The sequence below is a fragment of the Podarcis muralis genome, chromosome 10 (assembly GCF_964188315.1).
Source record: "Podarcis muralis chromosome 10, rPodMur119.hap1.1, whole genome shotgun sequence".
NCBI lineage: Eukaryota > Metazoa > Chordata > Lepidosauria > Squamata > Lacertidae > Podarcis > Podarcis muralis.
Genome location: NC_135664.1, coordinates 56,628,743 through 56,651,547, shown reverse-complemented (window position 1 = coordinate 56,651,547; position 22,805 = coordinate 56,628,743). Strand labels below are relative to the sequence as shown.

At 42.7% G+C, this 22,805-nt stretch overlaps 1 protein-coding gene across 1 annotated transcript in view; it reads right to left on the bottom strand.

Annotated features, from left to right (window-relative positions):
* Positions 1–342: 342 nt before the first annotated feature.
* The window catches only part of SYT10 (synaptotagmin 10), a 49,023-nt gene continuing 26,560 nt past the window's right edge, over positions 343–22,805 (bottom strand). The window contains exons 4-7 of the mRNA XM_077935082.1: positions 21,076–21,196; positions 18,405–18,576; positions 16,002–16,131; positions 343–14,096 (exon numbers count right to left, since the gene is read on the bottom strand). Of these exons, the coding sequence (XP_077791208.1) occupies positions 14,025–14,096; positions 16,002–16,131; positions 18,405–18,576; positions 21,076–21,196 (495 nt within the window). The 3' untranslated portion in view covers positions 343–14,024. The remainder of the gene's footprint in view (positions 14,097–16,001; positions 16,132–18,404; positions 18,577–21,075; positions 21,197–22,805) is intronic.

Sequence of the window (22,805 nt, the reverse complement as noted above, 5' to 3'; positions counted from 1 at the left end):
ACCCTCTGAAATTTAAGTTGAAGTTCTATGCACAAGCTCCATTGAATTTTCATGAGGACTTAACTTTGCATTTTTTAAATGTGGAAATGTGGAAAAACGAAGAGTGGAAAAATGGTAGATTGTTTATGTTGCCTTCTAATGAGATTTGCAATTTTATTATTCTTGGTTTCAGGACCTTTAGAGTTATGAATTAATTCTTATTAATATACTAATATCTGTGTTTTACCTAATTTCTAGATTTCAGTGGCTGGTCTTTGATAGCCAAATTCTGTATTTGTTATCTCTGTATTGACACAAAAGCAAACATGCCATCATGAATGACTTCAAGAAATGCAAAGTAGGTAATTTTAGATTACTTTATTTCTTCTTCAAAATACATATGAAACAAATAGAATAAAATTATATCAAATGTTTATTGTTTTTTTAAGATATAAAATTATCACAAACTGTACACTTGTTAACGTATATTTGAGGTGTTGTCATTACATAGTTTGAGTTCTCTCTCTCTCAGTTGACAAATAGATTTTTCACACATTCTAGGTGATATGTTGTAAAAATACAGAAACATGTTGTACATCTCTTAAAGGCTAGTGCAAAAATACAGTTACTATATCATTAATAACAATTATATACTCTCAAGTTTCCACAAACGGCGGTTTATAGCGCATACAAAAAGCCAGGAACATGGGTTGGGAGGTGGGAGAAGTGTGCTTTAAAAAATTCTGTCTATCAAATGCAGAAGCCAAAGATGCCAACATGAACAATGGCTAAGTACCAAACCACAAACTGCCTTGAAAAAGTCACAGAATTAACACTGCATAAAGGGTACCAGAAAAGATCCCATTCAGCCAACATCAAATAGCAAAGACTAGGCAGATGGTTTGAAGAACAAATTCGTCCTTCATAGGCTACATTGACCTGGCCCTGTGACTTAGATTATTCCACACAGATAGGCAGTTCAGTTGAGTTGAGTTTGGGCTGCTCAGAGCCTGATAAACTGATGCATATACCAAAGTTAATTGGCAAAACTGCTCGTAGGAATAGTGGCTGCTCCTAGCCTTGCCTTAGCTCCATTGTAATAAAATAGGATTACGTGGGAGGCATGCCGGAATGATGCACAATTCAGCACATTTGTAGCATAGGCAAACCCAGTATCCTCTATTGGGACAGGACTATTATCCCGTAAAGCAAGGTTTTATGGGCTATGTTTGTGTCCATATGCATGCACCCTAGATTCCAGATTGAAGTGTGCTACATTTTTCTTCCCCCGCAGGAGCTTCCATTAGGCCAGAGAACACACGTGGCAGTTCCATAAGTATATATCTAGAAATGGTGTCCATTGACTTTAGTGGTGGAAGGAAAATGGAGATTCAGAAGCCTAGCACAGCCTACTGAAACCTGCTGCTCTCTAGGTGTTTTGGTCTACAATTCCTGTCATTCTCAGTCAGCATGGCCACTGGGCAGGGATGATGGAAATCCCACCACACCTAGAGGGTACCAGGTTGGGAAAGGCCAGTCTTGTGAATCCATTGGGAGCATCTTATCTATTAACCGTGTGGATAGAAGTCTATAGTGGGCATTGCACCAGGCTGTAGGTAGCACACCAACTTTATGTATTTTTTTAAAAAAAACTTATTTTAAAAAGTGCACTATTACAGTTTTTGCTTTCAAGATTTCCAGCAGCTAGCTATCCCTGCATGAGTCCCCCCACCGTCCCATTTCGGACAGTTAATCCTTATAATCACTTTGTTTAAAAAATAAGCATGTCTGTTCTATATATATATATATCTGTGGTAAAAGCTAAAATAGTCTCTGATGAATAAAATATATATCAAAAGCCAGACTCTGTCCACCTCATTTCCATGGAGTAGATTCCCTGAATACAATATTATAAAGGAGGAGAAATGGAGTGATTATCAGTGTCCTGTTTGGACCTCTAACCAACCTTACAAAGGCAGATTGCTAAGCAAACCTGTTGACTCCATACTTGGTAGCCTGAGGGCGATGAACTTCTGTTATGACAGCATAGAGCTGTAATCTATTTGGCTGGACTCTAAAGAGCATTGAGGTGGTTATGATTTTTCTAAAGGGGTATATGACAGAGTTTGTGAACTCCATGTACAGAGAGAAACTGAACACAATGTCCCTGGAGAATCTTGCAGCCTGCAAAATGGGATGGCAGGCAAATCCCTCATCTTTTGACAACCATTGTCCCTAACACTTGATGTCTCCAACTCTTGGTAGAAAAGAATAATAGATCTGGGCGCAGAGAAGGAGGAAGAAATAAGAGGAGTAACATGAAGAAAGATGTCACCTAAATTGACCAGTCATTGCCAGTTCATCTTTTAGGAGGCTGACTTTTCCCAGGGTATTTTGTGCTCCTGGAATTTTTTATATAGCTACGCAAGCACAAAATATACAGAGTGCCCATCAGTTATGAAGAGCGTATAGATTTTTTTGTTGCATTCATGATTAAGATTTTGGATGCTTCCAGGCTGTCACTGTTTTTGGGTTTAGAGAAGTTTTTAATATTTAATGCTGTATTGTGTTTTTAATATTCGGTTGGGAGCCGCCCAGAGTAGCTGGGGAAACCCAGCCAGATGGGCAGGGTATATTATTATTATTATTAGTGGGATTCAACCACATGCTGACATGTCCAGGTTGCACAATTCTAGTTGATCAGATTGCTTGTGATAAGGAAATTGCCAGGGAAATACCCTGGAAATTGTGGGATAGCATTTGCTCTAATGCAATGCCATTGCAAACAAATCAGAACGAAAGCTCATTGAACAGCCCATGTAATCTAATCTCCCTTAAAACAAGTCAAGGGACATTCTCAATAAACAGGTAATCTGGAAGCACCCTCAGATAAGCTAGGGCTCTTATCTGTCACATGATTAACACCTTGCAAGTATATTATAAATTGGGGGAATGTGGCAATCAGTGCCTCTATTCCTCATTCCTAATGGAGAGCCAGTATATTTAAAATACAGACAACTCCCTGTCTACTTGGGGTTTGTTCCAAGGCACCGTGCATGCCAGCGGAATGTCCATCAGTCTGTCTGCCCTGCCCCAGTCCGTTGCAGTGCCAAAAAACTGTGCATGTCAGCAATCACACATATGCCAACTGCAAAAAATGGGGAGGTGCCTGTACTCATTTTTGTTCTGATCCTAACCCCCCCTCCAAAAAAGCAACAACAACACAACAGAATGAAAGGGCAGGGCAAGGCGTAGATCAGGAGTCAGCAAAATTTTTCAGCAGTGAGCCGGTCCACTGTCCCTCAGACCTTGTGGGGGGCCGGACTATACTTTTTTTTGGGGGGGGGGAATGAACGAATTCCTATGCCCCACAAATAATCCAGAGATGCATTTTAAATAAAAGGACCGTCATTCCCGGACCGTCCGCGGGCCGGATTTAGAAGGCAATTGGGCCAGATCCGGGCCCCGAGCCTTAGTTTGCCTACCCATGGTGTAGATTGTCTGCAGGAAATTTCATCCTTCTCCCCAGACCAGAAATTTTCTGACCAACCCAGTAGTGTAAGCAAGAAATGCTCTGAGGATGGTAAAGCCCTTGGAGGTTGTGTTTTTGGAGAATTGAGAACCTCAGTACTTCCATTGTGATAAATGGAAGAAAAGCCTTTGTGAGTATGTTGGATAGCTTGATAGCTGAGAGTGGGTAGCCTTGCTGATGTGGAATCGCAGAATTGTGGAGTTGGAAGAGACCCTGAGGGTTTCTCGGTGCTATGCCCTGTAGCCTACATCAATTCCTACTGGCACAGAAGTGTGAGGTGGACAAAGTGCAGCAAAAATTTTTAGAAGAAGAAAATAGCAGAATTTGTATACATTTTAAACTGAGAAATAATTTCATTCTTATTTGTTATCAAAAGTAAACTTTGTTTCTTCATTTCCCATATAAATATATAGACATTTCAAGTGCAAGCGGGCTGGTAAAGACAGACGCTCTCACAACCTTTCATGCAAACAACGGTCCATTACAGAAGGAAACAATTTTTCGAAAGAATACATCACATCTGAATTCTGGCTATGCTGTGACAATCGAGTTCAGAGCTTTCCAAACTGTGTGTTGGCTGCAGTGCGTAGGTGTGTAGTGTTGTGTTATCGTCCCAACTCTATTTCGCTAGTAAAACCTGAATTACTTTGATGCGAAATGACGCATGTTTAAAAAGTGTGCCACCAACATGAAAGGTTTGGAAAGCTCTGATCTAGTTATTTCGATCACCATTTTGGGCAACAAGGCAAACGCTTCTTGTTGATGGCTTGCTTGAGTTACACGAGATATGTGAAGAAATACAAACTTGGTGAAGATTATAAGCACACATTTCATCTGGAAAAATTGTTTCAGGTTTGTGAATGCCTGTGCCCATGCAAGGTGGTACTATACTGAAAGCAGCAAACGTAGGCTGGGGAACCCCAGTTCTCCATTGCAAATAGGGTGGCCATGGGCTGTGTTTTACATAGTACAGCCTGCTCTTTGAAAGGCTGTCAGAAGACAGTCCTCTGTTTGAAGGGTTGAAGATAACCATCAGAAGGGTGAACCTTGAAGAGCCCCTCAATAGTTCACACCCGGACAGCTGACTGAACAATCACCTGATCTGTTATCCCCCCACTATGGTGAAACATATTGCATACCTTTCTTTCAATTCTCATTTAACTGTACTTTAAAATGGCTTTTCCAGGCAAGCCTATCCAAAGCAGCTTTCTCTTCAACCCAACTTCTAATTTAAATTATAGTGATTATCTCAAAATCCGAATCGATTCCTAACACAATTTAGGCAAATCTGAACCTTATTTTATCCTCTCTTTTGATGGTTCATTTTTCTTTTGGGATGGATGAGTTTGCAGCCTCCCTAAGCATAGAACAATGGGGATATATTTCAAGAGGGTGTTTAATTATGGCTCTGCCTGCTATGTGAGCTCAGCAATTGGCAGAGCAAGTGCTTTGCGTGCAAATTTTCTCTGGTCCAATCCCTGGCATCTCTAGTTAACCAATGACAGGCAAGACCTCTGCTGGACACTGTGGAAAGTCACTGTCAGACAGTGAGTGGCAATATTGAGCTGGTTGGGCAATGCGCTCTAAGTCAGCTCCCTATGTTGTTTCCAGAGGGACCATAGCTCATGCTTCTAATGCAATAGTTCCCAGATTCACTCCCAGGCATCTCTAGGTAGAGCTGGAAAAGAGCCTTGACAGTAAGTAAAGAGAAGACTGAGCTAATGGACCACTTGGTATATGGAAGCTTCCTATCCTCCTGTGTTCCTAAGTTGCTCTGACCTGCTTTTCTCCCAACAAGGGTTTCAATTGGGAAAAGCAGCTGGTAGAAGGAGAAAAGCATTGGTTGGGTAGGAGAAGCAGGAGCTATCCTCTCCAGCCTATTGCTTCTCCACTTCATTGCCCATCCTCATCTCACCACCTTGGAATGGAGAAGCAACATTTCGAACTCCCAGATCCATGTTTTCTTTTTGCTGCCCTCAATGTAGTTCTGCCACAGAGCTCTCTTCCCATTCATCTCCATGGAGGTGTCTGATTCACATGAACATTCTAATGAGCATACAGATGAGCTCCCTCCATTCAAAGGGATGTCTAGCATTCAAGATGAAATTAAGCATTAGCGGCAATTTTTTTTTTAGCAAGCCCCTTTCACTTCAATGGTGCTTTACAGAGCAGAATATCTCAAAGCTCCATTAGATGAATGAGTGCTGCATAGGGACCAGTGCTTATAATCTGAACATATCAACATTAAATACATTTACAAGAGACACTTCCCAGTTCATGCTAGTAAATTTTAATGTGATGTCGCCTTGGCTCGTACTGTCAAGTTCTTGCAGTGATCCAACACATAGTGCTGTTTGAACAGCTTAATTAACACAACAAACTGTTACACTGAACACTCCCCCCCATAAATGCCCATAATTTGGCCACTCGGCACACATTCATTTTTGCTGCATACATAGAAAGAAATGTCAAGTAATCTATTACTATATACTTTTTTCTTTTTTTTAAGAAAAAAAAGTTGTTCTGATTTAGCACAAGAACAGTTACTGCAAATAGAGAAAGCACAGCAGCAAACAGACTTTGAAAGTCATGATTTAAAAGCAATATTATAGATTCTACATATAGGAAATACTGTTGGTCTTAAGAACGTAAGAAGAGTTCTGCTGGATCAGGCCAAAGGCTTATCTGGTCCAGCATTGCATTTCCAGTGGACAGCAAGACGCCTCTGTGAAGCCCACAACCAGGACCTGAGGGCATGCAAAGTATTAAAACCTCTATGCTATCATTCAAAAGTGTAGTATTTTTTCAAAAGCAAAACGGAATGGAGTATTTTGTGCTGTGTTGAAACCATTATTCCATATTACAGCATTTGCGTTCTGTCTTTTTTTAAAAAACAAAACGAAATAAAAATCAGGTGCAGTTTGGCTATTGATCAGTGAAGAGGCTTTTGAATTTCCCTGCCCTTATCTCAGAATCTGATCAGTTGAATTCTTCTACAACAACTTTTCTCAGCCAAGTGGAAAAATATATAGATAATGGAGGGGGGGGGGAATCTAGCTGTCTGTCCCCCCCTGCCCGCTCCCAAATAGACCTTATTAAGCATACAGGAGGCAGGGAGTATGAGGCACAAATCTCCTCCTCTATCTCCTGCTCCCTGGTTACATGATGTGTGCAAGACCCTCCCAATCAGTTCAGCCCATGTATCCCAGTCAGGTCAGCTATTCCAAAACACCAGATTGGACCTCCCAATAGGTTGGGGGGACAAATGCACATCTGTACGATTCACACAAGAATGTATATATGCAAAAGCCTCAATTCACACTAAGAATGATTGTCTTGTCTCAGCAGGAGGAGAAACATGTGGGCACTGCCTAAACATTTACCTAAAATACTCAGTCTAGGCTATATACCCCCTAGCCTAGTCTTCAGCAGTGCCAAACACATTTCTGAACTGTAATCAAACTCTCTTTCTGTGTAGAACACACACATTTTCTCTCCCACCCCCTTCTCACTGTCTGATTCCCTCCCCATTTTGAAAGCCCCAGATCACTCTAGGTCAGGCTTCCTCAAACTCGGCCCTCCAGATGTTTTTGGCCTACAACTCCCATGATCCCTAGCTAGCAGGACCAGTGGCCAGGGATGATGGGAATTGTAGTCTCAGAATATCTGGAGGGCCGAGTTTGAGGAAGCCTACTCTAGGTGGACCCAGTCTGACGCAGGCCTGCCTCAACCCATTCTGGCTGAATCCTGGGTCAACCTTCACAGATCCCTGCTTTCCATATTGGTAATAATGCCTTGATATTCAGCAAAGCATATCTGAACTCTACTTCTTCAGTGCAAATACAAACGTATGTTCTTGAAAATATCTATGTGTACTTTTCAAAATGCAACTGCTCCCTAAAATAATCTGATGAAAAACTTTTTTTTTCAATTATTCACCTGTCCGCTTGCAATATAGCCGAAAAGAAGTTCACATGTGGGTCACCCAACAAAACGTAAAGAAAGAGAAACCAGAAATTCTATTGGATTTGTTTGCTCCTCTCTATAGTCAGCATGTTCATGATTTCAAAAATGAGAAATTAATGTTAATTTAGTCATAGTTTTCAGCTTGGGAAGAATTTATGTGTCCTGCAAAGATTCTATGCACATGCTATGACCAGATGAGCAGTTAGGACTGAGCCCAAAGACTGATTTTTTTTTTAATACCCATACTTGCATTACTGAAAAAACATCACTGGTAAATGAATAGCAGTTGACTGGCAGCTGACATTTTAGTCCCAAAACTGGGTGAAAAGGATTTAAGCCTTTATGGCTAAAGACAGATAACTAGTCTTCTTAATTGGATCATAATTAGTTTGGGAGATGAGTTACTCCCAGTGGGGTAATATTTATTTTGTCCCATTTTTACCTCTGCTCAAACAGGTTGTGCAGGCTTTTGAAACAATACAAAATTCTTCGAGACTTGTTGGTGATGCATGATGGAATGCGCACACCAAGAGGAACATCACTTCTAAAAAATGATGTCTCCAGCTTGAGTTGGTACCAACAAAGCAGCGTCACTGTTTTAGAGAAGCATGCAAGTCACAGCTGTCACAAAGGAATGCAAACCACTATTAGTAGCACAGGTTGCAATCCTATGCACATTAATTAAGGTGTCTGGAAATGCTGACTCAATCAGCTTAGGCATATGGACCAACTGCATGGTTAGGTGCAGGAATCAGCCTTGGCACTGTCCAGTCTCCCTCTCAGTGTGTATAACCTGTAATGAATACTGGGACCTATACACATAGATCCTCTTTGCTAGGTCTGTATATATTACAGGTCAGGGTACATGAGCCCAGTGTTTGATTCCACACTGGAGAAAACCTGGGATACAATCTTGCCTTCGGTCCCATTAATTCAATGAGTTTATGTCATGCCCAGGGTTGTATCCATAAATCCTAATCCAAAGCTTGTGCGGCTCTCATTAGCACTCCGAGCCAGTGGCGTAGCGTGGGGGGTGCAGGGGGGGCCGGCCGCACCGGGTGCAACATCTGGGGGTTAGGGCAAATCCACGGGTTAGGGGGCGCAAATCCCCGGGTTAGGGGGCGCAAATCCACGGGTTAGGGGGCGCAAATTACTTGCCTTGCCCCGGGTGCTGACAACCCACGCTACGCCACTGCTCCGAGCTCAGTGCTATCAGACCCGAATGTGCCGTGGAAACATCTGTGTATCTCCAGTTCACTCATCTAAGCATGAGCATTGGAGTCCTCACACACAGGCCTGAGCTAATGAATCAGACATGTAGGCTGCATTCTTGTCATGTGCCTAAGACCCCTATTTGGCTCATGCCCATGGAACTTTGTGCAGCTGATTCCTATTCCTCTTTACAGAGGCTGGCTTTTAAACACCTAACCTACACGCTGATCCATTTGCATGGCTGAGAAGCAGATGTGAACCATCCACCACATATAAAAAATAACATGAGGTGCAGGCATTCCGTATCCAGGATGGCCCATCTGATAGAGCCAATTCTACCACTACCATTTTTTATTTTATTTTGGTAGAGAGAGATTGCAATTCGGGCCATTCTACAAGAGTGAGGATGGGATAGGTGCCCAGCTGCCCACCCCTTCAACATGCAAACTGACTGTTGGGTGGGCATACATCTGAACTGGGGCTCACTGAGTTCAATGAGACTAACACCCAATCAAGTGTGCATAGGATTGCATCATTACATGGACAACACTGAGGAGAAGGGCACAACTAAATATTTTTCCTTTGGTGTTGGATAAAAATAACAGCAACAGTAGGTTGTATCCCATGAAGTTGCCCCATTTATGCAAGGACTTCCACCTGAATGGAACTCCTTCTTCCTCCCACCTAGATCTGTTCTGGGTGTAGCCCCAGCCCTCCAGAGCAGATTGGGGGGGGCATGGGAATCACACAGGGGTAGGGATTATTGTTGTGCAGGCAGAAATCCTATTGCTAAAGTGATGACTTTGACAGATGCAACCTAATAATAATGGTAATAATTTATATAAAACAATGGCCCTTGAAATCTATTCCAAGTTACAACAAAAGCTATGCCATAGCAGTAGAAACCGACGAAACAATAAAAAGTATATGTTCCTTACAGAACACTAATGCTACATTTGTTCATGAACTTGATAGGGTTTTTGTTTTTGGATAGTAGGCGTAAAACAGTGCAAAGTATATTGAAATTCAATCTTACAGTATTTCATCACCAAAAACATAGCAGAAAGAGCAGAAAGGCCCTCTTGTTACTGAGAGTATGTGAAGAGAAAAATGAGAATAGCTCTGAAAAAAGCTATGTAGATAGTATGCAGATGCTTGTGAAAACAAACAGCATTTGGAAAGTATTTGTGATGATGGCAAGTAAAAAGGACATATTCAAAGAGTACATCACAAGAATTCTGTAAGCGTCAATCTACACATACAGATTTCTGTGACCATAAAGTTGATAGTTTGAGGTACGTCTCCATAAGGTGACGCACAAGTAGCTTACAGTTGTTCAGTACCATAAACATTAACTTGTGACAAGTACCCATTTTTTAAAAATGGAAGAGGATATTGAAGAAAACCCTAGATAATATCTGGGTTACTGCTACTGGTTGGAAAGTCTATGTGTGGTAGTTTTGAAGCAACTGTTATCCACCTGTTCTTCCCCCTCCATGTGATAGAAACAGGAGAGATGGCGGCAAAAGGAGATGATACCAAACCACCTTGTTTCCCTCCATCTTTATTTTAGCCTGTCCTTCACATGACCTGTGAATGCTGCCTAAAGCAATCAAAGTTGTGTTACTTCCTGTCCTAAAATTAAAAGTGGGGAAGAGGGATAGAAAGAGGGAGAGAGGGAAGCAGCAACAGCAGAACAGGAGGGCAGGTTTACTTGCGGCCTACTTTATGAAACAGTTGGGGTAGACAAGGAAGGAGGACCTCAATCATTTGCTACCACTGCAGCAGGGATAGGGAACTCCCATCAGCCCTAGCCATAATGGGCTAGGGCCCCATACACCAGGGATCTATGGGAGTCCAAGAAGTGCACCACAAATTCCTCACTCCTGCTCTACAGAATTGCCCACCACCACCATTAGTTATCAATCATATCCACCAGTAGAGTATAACTTTAAACACCCAAATGTCCTTTTAAAAAAAGCCAATTTGGTTTATTAAAGTGATAACAGACATATCCAAGGTGCAACTGTGCATACTATGGGTAGGATCTGGAGTCCTGTTGATCTCAGTCCTATTGATTAGTCATGACTAATGCTCCACATTTGATTTCATGTTGTTGGGACTGAAGTGTGACTAACTTAAGCCCCATTCAGGCATTGTCACTTTTTGTGTTCAAAGAACATTGGGGGTGGGGGTGGGTGGGTGCTTGGGAAGCAAGGCTGCGCATGTTGGTCCTGCCCCCAATGTCACCATCACTCCTAACCTCTGTGCATTATGCATGAAGGTCTAAAGGAGATGAAAACATGCTTAAAATCATCCCGGCAGTTTCAGGTTCTGCATAATCCAGGGTCACAACTGCAGAGAAATATCTAAACATGTATTGCTGAATGTATTTGGAATATCCCTTGGAAATGCACAAAGGCTTAGAGCAGATATTGGAACCAGGGACTCCCCCACCATGTACCCTTCAAACATGGGCACTTCTAACGCCTAAATAGGGCTTCAGCCTGGATCCAAACCACTGTGTATACAGTTGACTTGCAACTTATGCAGGGGTTATGTTCTGGGGATAGCTCGTAAAGCCAAAATCATGGATAGTCAAAACACACTCTCCCAGCACCTCCAAATACTCTCCCAATGTGCATGCAAATGGTGGGTGGGATTGTGATAGTTCCTCGCCCCCGGTTAAATTTTTATTTTTTTCAGCCAAGTTAAATGTGCATAAGTTGCAAGTTGACTGTACCATGATTGGTTTTGAAAATAATGGAATCTTTAAATGAAGCCCATACATAGATTTTATATTGGACATTTGGCAAATAAATGTGATCAGCAAAAGGGCCACATCAATTTAGGCAATTGATTTGCAGAAAGAAGAATCAACCTGAAGTCCTCACACCAATCAATCACCTTTATATCAAGCTCTGCACTTGTCTGCTTCTTTCTATCTCATGGCAAGACCAGCTCTGAAAGAGGGATGCTTCATGCCTGACATTTTTCCTGCATGGAGATAAATCTCTACCACACCTGAAGCGAGGCACAAGAGTTTAGGGTTTCACAAACAGCAGGCTCTGGTGAGTTTCTGCTGCACAAATGTTTTAATTTTGGAGCTTCTTTCAATGGTTCTCCTGAATATAAGGATACGCTGACCTTTCCACACATCTATTGCAATGAGTGGTGTGCTTGTGTGGAATGCCGTCAGCAGTCAACATAAGAATGTTTTAAGCCATCATAAACTAACACGGGAGAACAGAGCTCCACAAGTTTCAACTTTTTAATTTCAAATTTAGGAGACAACGAAGCTTGGCTTGCTGACTTCCTGCTACATTGAAGCAAAACAGATTTTAGCCCTCCAACTTACAACACTGAATCTGCATCCCAGAACAAGATGCAGCCTGGTACCATTTTGAAAGACTTTTTGCCTTCCTGAATGGATGGCCACTTTCTTTTCTTTTCTTTCTCTCCCCGCCCCCCTCCCAAATGTGCTACTCTTTGAAGGCTTTACATTTCTGGTTGCCTGAACATCAGTGTGCCCCAACTTCTAATGATCTGAATTCACACTGTAGCTTCATAAATGCTTATGCTAAGCTCTTGTTGCATCCAAACATCTGATTATGAATCCTCCAGGTCAATCACATCAATGAAGTTAAGCTGAAATACAATAAAGTGTCAAAGAGTTGCCCCTTTGATATAGCAGAGCAAAGCTATATCAAAGCCCTAGAGGCTAAAGTGTCAAATTAAAGGCCAAACTTGGTGTGATGGTTAATGCATCTTTGTATGTGTGTGTGTTAAAGCAAGCAGGGATTGTTGGACTGATAATTATTGGGAATTTCCTAATGCAAATAGCAGATCCAGAGAAATAAACTTTGACAGGACCACAGTAGGGAAGAGAGATAGAACTCCTCTTCCCCAGTTGCTACAATCCCAATACTTATCAGATCCATCCTCTGGGGCTGCATTTTTTAAAAAGCCCCCCCCCCCCAAGCCTACACACTTTAAATGCGAAGGTGCATTTAATAACACAGCACACATTGGGCCCAAACACAAGTTACTTTACACATTTCTGTTTCACATTTACACATAAGACATCTTGACGTACACCAGCATTTCTTAAACTTTGGGGAAAGGGTGTGAGAAATCACAGGAGCAGATGGGGTTTGCCAGATGGCCATCCGTGGCTAAGCAGCTCCTGTTTTCCTTGGCTGAATGGCTAACTGGGGGGCAGACCAACCTTTCCAGCTGGGTTGCATAAGGGAGAGAAGGCGAAAAGCTCTTGTCGACACTAAATCTTCCCTTGCAGCTCTGCACCTCAGTTGCACGGCTGGCATTCTTCTGGCTCTCAGGCCCAGATTCAACCCAGCAAACAGGGACAACCCAATGGAGAACAGGGGCTGCAGCCAATGTTCTCTGTGTATTAGGGCAAGGGCTCATGCACTAGCAGGTGGGCGAGTTTTCACATTGCACAACAGAGGAATCTGTTGAGCTCAAGGAAACTCATTGCACAACAGATTGCACAATCTATTTTACAGAGAAGTTACCAGCAACCTGTTTATGTAGTTTTTTGGTGCAACTGCATTTCTTTCCTGCCAAACATTTCACCAGTGGAACAAATATACCGCAAAGTGACTTTAGCACTATATCGGATACAACCCCCATTCAGTGTTGGTATGCACCCCAGCTTCCTGAGCACAATTGGAAGGAGACTGCAGTGGGGGGGGGGGTTGCTGATTCTTGGAAGTGCTGATGCTCATGTGAACTTCCTCGAGGAGGCTCTTTGAATCCCACTCTGTATTGGGACCACAGAATGTACAGTACATTCAGAAAGGGGGCGGATTTTAAGAAATACTAGTGTACATGTAAAAATACTGTATGACTGTTTGGCACACTCATTAGGGAGCTGTGATAGACTGCAGTTCCCAATACAAGATTCACCCAGTGGCAAACCTGTTTTTGCCTCTATGTAATATATAAAATTGTCACCACTTAGAGGCGAGTTCACAAGAAAGGAAAGTACAACAGAAAGCTTTATGTTGACACAATTTGTGCTATCATGAGCATTATGTTGCTTTCAAGACCTTAAACCCACCTATACTTATGTCCTTCTGAATGCCTTGTTCAAACAAAGAAAGAAATGACGTCTTTTCATGACATCTTTAACAAGTATTCAAGTGAAAGGTAAGTTAAGAATGAGAATTAATGGTATTATTATGCAGTAGAAATACAATGGATCAAAATGCAAAAATCTGATTGCAGGTCACCAGCTAGACCCAAACCTTTTGTAGCGTATAGAGATGGTGAGCTTGTTGTGAAGCTGGTCATCAAGAACCCACTGTTCAAGCTAGGGTGTAAGTGGTGGTTTTGGTGATGAGCAAGATCCTTGACTGTCAAAACTGGTTGCTCGGCCTGGCAACTAGAAGAAATAAAATATTTTAAGAAGAGTCCTGTTGCATCCACAGGTCCATCAAGTCCAGCATCCTGTTTCTTACAATGGCCAACCAGTTTCCTCACAGAAGTCCACAAGAGCCCTCCCCCCACTTTTCTCCCCAGCTACTAGCATTCAAAGGACTACTAGTTCCACCTTGCCATTGTGATCAACAGCCATTGACAGACCCATCTTACCCCATGAAGAGATCTAATTCCCCTCTAAAGTCATCTAAGATAGAGGCCGCCACCACATCTTGTGGCACCAAATTTAATCAAGATTGAATTATTGCCAGTTGTTCAACATGAGAGAGCACTGGAGAGTCTTCTAGAAGCTTCTGTTGGTCCAAAAAGAAGATATATTTACTGAATTTGAATATTAAATGGTGCATTATTGTGGGGTCAGAGAAGACTGGTGGTAGAGCTGACATCTAAAACTGGAGGATGCCCTGGGCACCTTTACAAAAGTACCATCTTCTATATTCATGAGCCCCAGGTGTGCATAGCAATTTTGCAGTTATGTGTGGTTAGTTTACCTCATCATCTATATAGATTAGCCAAGTGGCTATTTTTGTGTGTGTGGCAAATTGCGTGTTAAAAATGTCTCGACCAATGAGGAAGGCTCACTGGATTGCAATGTGTCTGGTCTTAAACATTATCAATTTATTGCTTGTCACATCAGTTTGATGTTCAGGCATTATCCTGGATAGATGTGGTTGTATATTATTGTATCTTGGCCATTTAATTTATAGTCTCTTTACACGTTTACATTGTCTTTTGGGATTAAAGTTGGATTTCACTCCTGCACATATTTTAGAAGCATCCAGTAATATTTTTTGTCCTCATTTTAGTCCATGCTACAGTGGGGTTAATGCCATATGCCTCTCCTAACAGAGCAAATGGCATTTAATTTGGGGAAAATGGTTTTTGCATTGATAAAGTGTTTTCAAAAACTTTCCTGTAATTCTGATCCTATTCAGCATTTTTTTTTTTTTAGAAAAGAAAGGAAAAGAAACAGCAGAGAATTCAATCTCAGATTTTCTGGTTTTGTTTTTGTTTGAAATACACCAGTATGAATGTTGTTAACAGGTGGCATAGAATGTAAAAGAAAGCCATTGAAAAATTGAACTTACATTCTCTTCTACAGGCTTTTCCAAATAATTTAATGAAATGCCTAATACAAAACAGGGCTTCTCAGCTTTGTTTGGTGGAAAAGATTTTTAGCATCTTCTTTCGTACGTTGTTCTGCACTTAACCTCTTTTTTTTTTGTCTCCCTTCACATTTCTATTTGACAAAAATGCTGCCTCATGAAATAGAAAGACCTATTCGTGAAGAAAAAAGCAGAGACATCACCTTGCCAACAAAGGTCCATATAGTTAAAGCTATGGTTTTCCCAGTAGTGATGTGTGGAAGTGAGAGCTGGACCATAAAGAAGGCTTATCGCCAAAGAACTGATGCTTTTGAATTATGGTGCTGAAGGAGACTCTTGAGAGTCCCATGGACTGCAAGAAGATCAAACCTCTCCATTCTTAAGGAAATCAGCCCTGAGTGCTCACTGGAAGGACAGGTCCTGAAGCTGAGGCTCAATACTTTGGTCACTTCATGAGAAGAGAAGACTCCGTGGAAAAGACCCTGATGTTGGGAAAGATGGAGGACACAAGGAGAAGGGGACGACAGAGGACGAGATGGTTGGACAGTGTTCTCGAAGCTACCAGCATGAGTTTGACCAAACTGCGGGAGGCAGTGGAAGTGCCTGGCGTGCTCTGGTCCATGGGGTAACAAAGAGTCGGACACGACTAAATGACTAAACAACAACAAATTTGTGAAGAAGGTATTACATAAAATAGTGATAATGAGGAATAGGCTGCTGAAGAGATGCTTTAGTCCTCTTACCTCTACTAAGGGATGCCAGTGGGTTATTGGCTTGCGGGGGTACGCCAGCATTTCATTCCAGTGGTCTCTTCCAAGGCCTTCAGCGTCAAGTCCAGCCCTACATACTCCAATCACCTCATTGTGTCCCACTCTAGGATTAAAGGTGGAGAACAGAACGTCTAAAGATTATCCACAATGCCACGCGTCCACAAATAATGCAAATGATAGGTAGAGGAGCCACATTGTGTGACAGGAAAAGCTAGATATTTACACCCCAAAGCATTAGGAACATTATATATATATATATATATATATATATATATAAGTACAAGGTAAGTACACACTTACCTTGCAGTATGCCCCATTGAATTCTATGGGGCACCCTTCTGAGTACAGTGGTACCTCGCAAGACGAATGCCTCGCAAGACAAAAAACTCGCTAGACGAAAGGGTTTTTTGTTTTTTGAGCTGCTTCGCAAGACGATTTTCCCTATGGGCTTGCTTTGCAAGACGGAAACGTCTTGCAAGTTTGTTTCCTTTTTCTTAACACCGTTAATACAGTTGCGACTTGACTTCGAGGAGCAACTCATAGAACGCGGTGTGGTAGCCTTTTTTGAGGTTTTTAAAGACTTTGGTGATTTTTGAAGCTTTCCCAAAACTTTCCCGACACCGTGCTTCGCAAGACGAAAAAAATCGCAAGACGACAAAACTCGCGGAACGAATTAATTTCGTCTTGCAAGGCACCACTGTATATGTGTATATCCCACTCTGTGTTGATGGTGGTGAAAAGCAGACACAGTACTAAATTTTAATCAACCAACCAAACAATCAATCATTCCAATTGCGCTGTAATGATGCAACCACTGCCACCTGTTCTGCTTCGGCAAGGTGTCAGCATGAACATATCTCTGTCTATCTATTATGTTTTGCAGGTATCTTGACAACAGTGGATTTTCTGTGCTATACTGCCCAGCACACTTTCAAATGTGCCCCTTTAACGTTTATTATTTTTGGTGAAAAGCACCATTAGCCCCGAGAGCTAGATCTATTGTACATTTAGTAAGGAAAGGTAAAAAAGTGAATAATTAATATTAATCTTTAATATTCAGGATTCTGAAGCAAGCCTGCACACCAGCAGTTTGGTGGGAAGCAGGGCTGGCTTCCTATTCAGCCAGTGTGGTATAATAATAATAATAATAATAATAATAATAATAATAATAATTATCTATACCCCGCCCATCTGGCCGGGCCTCCCCAGCCACTCTGGGTGGCTCCCAACAGAATATTAAAAACATGATAAAACATCAAACATTAAAAACTTCCCTAAAGAGGGCTGCCTTCAGATGTCTTCTAAAAGCCAGATAGTTGTTCATTTCTCAGTTTTTAACCTATTGTGAAAGCGTCTACCTACTTGCCATTACAGTGGTACCTCGGGTTAAGTACTTAATTCGTTCCAGAGGTCTGTTCTTAACCTGAAACTGTTCTTAACCTGAGGTACCACTTTAGCTAATGGGGCCTCTTGCTGCCACCACACCGCTGGAGCCCGATTTCTGTTCTTATCCTGAAGCAAAGTTCTTATCCTGAAGCACTATTTCTCGGTTAGCAGAGTGTGTAACCTGAAGCGTATGTAACCTGAAGCGTATGTAACCCGAGGTACCACTGTATTTCTTTACTTATCATATGTATAAGGCTGCCATTCACTCTCTGTGGGGCTATCCTTGAGGTGGTCCAAAGACTGGCATACCCTCCAACATTTCTCCAATGAAAATAGGGACGTCCTATTCCATAATGATAATTTTACTATTTATACCCCACACATCTTACTGGGTTGCCCCAGCCACTCTGGGCAGCTTCTTACATATATAGAAACATAACAGAACATTAAGCATTTTTTAAAAAAATCCCTATACAGGATTGCCTTCAGATGGCTCGGGGTCGGATAACTCCATACCCTCCAACATTTCTCCAATGAAAATAGAGACATCCTAAGGAAAAGTGGGACATTCCGGGATCAAATCAGAAACCAAGACAGCTTCTCTAAATCAGGGACGTCCCTGGAAAATAGGGACACTTGGAGGGTCTGGATTGGTGCAGAATATGGTGACTAGGTTGCTTGTGGGGGTAAACTACTGCCAGCATATAACACCTTGCTTGTTAGGCTTGTCTAGGCTACCAATCTGCTATTGGGCAAAATACAAGGTTTTGGTACATGCAAAGCTGTCTACAGCTCAGGAGCAGTTTACTTGACAGACTGCCTTATACCTTGTATACCCATCAAGTCCCTGCTTTAGGTCAGTATAAAGATAACACCTGTCATTATTATTCTTACAACAACAACAACAACAACAACAGATTACTATAGCACCTGCTCTTCTTGAATCCCCCTCCCCGCAAAAAAATCAAAAAAGAGAAAAATGTAGCATACCGGTCATAGTCCATAACAGCGATGGAGAGGCTGACTTGGTCCACATTCTCTGGAGGGATGTCAAAAACGATGGCCTCACTGTATACTGGATTGAGAGTGTTTTTCTTTGTAGTTGTTTTTCTCTTTTTCAGGCGCCGACCATCGCACATCAGGGACACTTTGACGTATGGATCTGAGATAACAGGAACCGAGGTCAACACAACTGGGTAGGAGGACACCAACAGTTCTCACGTAGAAGGGAAGGAAGGTTTGGTTCCAGCACAAATGCAGAGGAAACTGCCTTGTATGAAGTCAAGACATGGGTCTATCTAGTTCTGTCAACACCAACTGGCAGTGGTTCTCCAGGGTTTCAAGCAGGGATCCTTCCCAGTCTGAGCAGGAGACACCATGAATTAAGTCTGGTACCTTCTGCACGCAAAGCCTGTCTCCTATCGCCAATGTACAGTAGCTGATATGCTCAACAATGGCTGCTAGCCATGTTCTCCTTTCAATGGCTGCTAGCCATGATAGCTATGTTCTCCCTTCCTTGTCCGATACATTATGCCTCTGGATACCAGTTGCTGGGAATCACAGGTGGGCAGAGTGGTCTTGTGCTCATGTCCGGTTTGCAGGCTTCCCACAAGTATCTGGTTGGCCACTGTGAGAATAGGATCATTGGCTGATCCAGCAGGCTTGCCTTATGTCCTTGTATCCAGAAATGGCACCTATTTATTCAGGGTGATGAAAAGCCCAAATGCCAAACCAGGTTCAATGTCATTTGGGGAGCAGATTGTCACTCTTTTTGGCTGGGATTCAGTCACATCCCTGCAAGTTCCAGTGTTTTAATTAAAAGTGGATTTGGTGCTTTTGTGAGACCACCTCCTTGAAAATTCGGACTTTTTTTTTTTTTTTGGCAATAAAGAGTGATGGGAAAATGCACTGGAATGGTTATGATAATGACTGTGTGGTGCAACTTCATATAAGCTCCCCCCAAACAAACTGAATTCTTGAAAGACCTACACTGGCTCCCAGTACATTTCTGAGCACAATTCAAAGTGTTGGTGCTGACCTTGAAAGCCCTAAGCGGCCTCGGTCCAGTATACCTGAAGGAGCGTCTCCACCCCCATCGTTCTGCCCGGACACTGAGGTCCAGTGCTGAGGGCCTTCTGGCGGTTCCCTCACTGCAAGAAGTGAGGTTACAGAGAACCAAGCAGAGGGAGGGCCTTCTCGGAAGTGGCACCCGGCCTGTGGAACACCCTCCCACCAGATGTCAAAGAGAAAAACAACTACCAGACTTTTAGAAGACATCTGAAGGCAGCCCTGTTTAGGGAAGCTTTTAATGTTTAACAGACTATTGTATTCTAATATTTTGTTGGAAGCCACCCAGAGTGGCTGGGGAAACCCAGCCAGATGGGCAGGGTATAAATAATAAATTATTATTATAGTATTATTATTATTCTTGGTACTGTCATAGACTGCCTAGATGCAGAGGAGCGGTGGGAGGCACTAGCAGTGCAACCCCCAGGAGAAGAAGGCTTAGATGCAGCAGCAGGCAGCTACCATGGCAACAGCAGCAGGGCTGGTGGGCAACAGCAGATTGCCTGAGGGCAGCCCCAAGCTCTGCAAGTCTGAGCTCCTGCCAGTGTGGCCCCACCCCTGTGCCTCACCACTGCCACCTGTGCGCCAACCAGCCTGGCTGAGAGGGAGGAAGGGGGAAGGCGCTGCCACTGCCACCCTCTGAGAAGGGAGGAAGAAGAAGGTGAGAAAGTGCCTCCTGAGCTCTGTTCACCCTTTGTGGGCTCTGTAGGTTCCCCAACTCTGCCCAGTCCACCAGGGGGATGCAACACTTGCCCCACCCTGGATGACGGCAACCCACGCTATGCCACTGCAGAGTAAGGTGTGGCATGAGGTCTCAGAATCCCAGACAAAACTTGTACTTATCTTTCACCAAGACAAGCGGAAGAAAACACGGAACAAATGGAAGTGTGGATAGCAAACTAATTCAGCAAACTAAACAGAACATACTTCTAAGTATGTATGTATAGAATTGCATCCTAAAGCAGCTGCAAAATGCACAGAAGCCGTCACAAGTTAAGAACATTGCTAATGGCGTTTGTAGTGCACTAAGTGACACTTATCAGGAATATGTCAAGGTCTTGGAATGAGGAAATAAAGCACATGATGGTATTCCTTTGTTTGTTATCCGGAAGCTAAAATGACACAGAGTCTCAGACATTGTTTAAACCCAAAGCAAACAGAGGGAAGGTTTCATCTGGGCAGACGAAGGGTGTCCCCGAGTACTTTTCCAGCTCAGAGTAATCTTCCTCAATCAATCAATCAATCAAGCAAGCAAGCAAGCAAGTACGGGAAGATACAGAATTCCCCTCTCTCCCTTGAATCTTTTCCCCTGCTCAAGAAAAAGCAGCTTGGGGGAGGCAATTTTGAGCTGTGGGTGTTGGGAACTGACAGGAAAGGAGAGGGCTAAGCAGTTGCTTCCACTCAGACTGTCTATTGTGTTGCTTTTTGTTTTCAAAAGTGATGGAAAGAAACATAAGAGATCCACGTATTGTTTAATTCTCCTCGTCTGTGAACTCAAGATCAAATGCCCTGAAATCCTGATGGTAAGAGCCCTTCCCCAGAGAGTCATCACTACCCACAGGTGAAGCTAAGCGAAAAGGAACATTGCACTTACCTGATGAGCCAGTGATGTCCATAGCTTTAAGATTTCTGCATTTGATGACTGTGAGGGTCATCCTCCCTGCTGTTGGCAAATAACAAAGGGAAAACATGATCTCCCCCAAATCTATGCTTTCCTGAAAAAAACAAGCACAAACAAAAACATAGGTTATAACAGGGATAGGCAACCTTTTCCAGCTTGAGGGACACATTCCTTCATGGGCAACCTTCTGCATGGGGGGACCTCCATGCCAGTGGTGGGTGGAGCAAGGGGCAACAGATGTGGTGAACATCAAGGCTGAGGCTACTCAGCATGCCCTGATTCTTGATCTTGTGTTGAACAGCTAGGAGTTCATGGACTCCACTGATGGCAAGAAGCCTGAATGCCTCCAAAATCTTGGAGTTGCCATTGAAAGGAGGAAACTGCTCCTGATGAAACAAGAAACTTGGGTAGGCACTGGAGAACAGGGGCAGGTCAACTATTTTGGGTGATTTGTAGTAGATTAGCCAGGGGGATGCCAGGGCTTTCTGCTTCCTCCAGTTGTTTAACAATAGTAACTGCAAAAAGAACCTGCGGGTGGGGGTGCTAAAGTAGACTGCTGAAAGAAAGGTTTTCATGGGGGCAACCAGAAATGAATATTTGGGTGAAATGACTCTGAGCTCAGTTTTGGCAAATAATATAAAATTTCTGTGCTGGCCACATGAACAGATGTACCCTGCTCCTTAATTCTAAGAGTACGTCTCATCTCATCCCCTACACCACTACTTTGCACCTGGTTTGGGCTGGATGTTGATGATTTAGTAAAACCCCAAGGTATAGCCCACAAGTTTGAAGGCTGCAAAGCTTAGATCAGTGCTGGGGGCCTGCTTTGCCTGCAGAAAGGCCAGGTTTGGTTCCTGGCATCTCCAATTAAGTGGATCATATAGAAGTGGTGCAAAATAATAAAAGGTCTCCACCCGAGACCCTGGAGACCAGGTGCCATCCAGAGTAGGCTGAGCTAGCTGGATAACCACTCTGACCTTTGTTACTAAAGCTACAGAGAAAGCTTTGCTTGCTGCACACAGCAACTCTTTTCCAGCTGAAAGGTTGGAGCTCTCAATCCGTGCTTCTTCTTTTTCCGCGAAGCGGCAAGGTTATTATTTAAAATTCTAAAAAGCAGTTCATTACCAGCAAATCAGGATACAGCCACAGTAAGCCACACACTATAATTGGCCTTGTGTGTCTCGGAGAGCTGAAGGCACTTGTACTAATGTCAGAAGGCAAGAACAGCAATAATGTTCAGCTGCATGCGTATTAGCAGGTCTCTAACGATAGTGTTCTATTTTAGAGGACAAAAGTCTTGCTCAAAATGAAGCAAGACTTCATTTTGAAGCTCTGTATAGGGTATGATGGCCTCACTCTTTTTTTCATGCTGGCGGGCCATTTTGATATTTTTAAAGAACCATCAGATGTAATTTTAAAGCCTTGCAATCTGAAGTGTTTAATGTGATGCAGTATTTACTTAATTCGCAGGCGTATCAAAGGATATGGAGAAAGTTGCAGTGTGGCATTGATTAAAGTTGCAAGCCTAGCCTCTAAATGAGTAAGCTCCACTGAATTAAATGAGACTTACTTCTGAGTAGACCCTTAAATTCACAGCACTAGGTTGGGCTGACACCTATTTGTATGTTCTAGAACAAGCATATCAATGTGGCACCCCTATATATTTGAGGAGTGTTATCTATAACAAAACTCTCCCCTTCTTT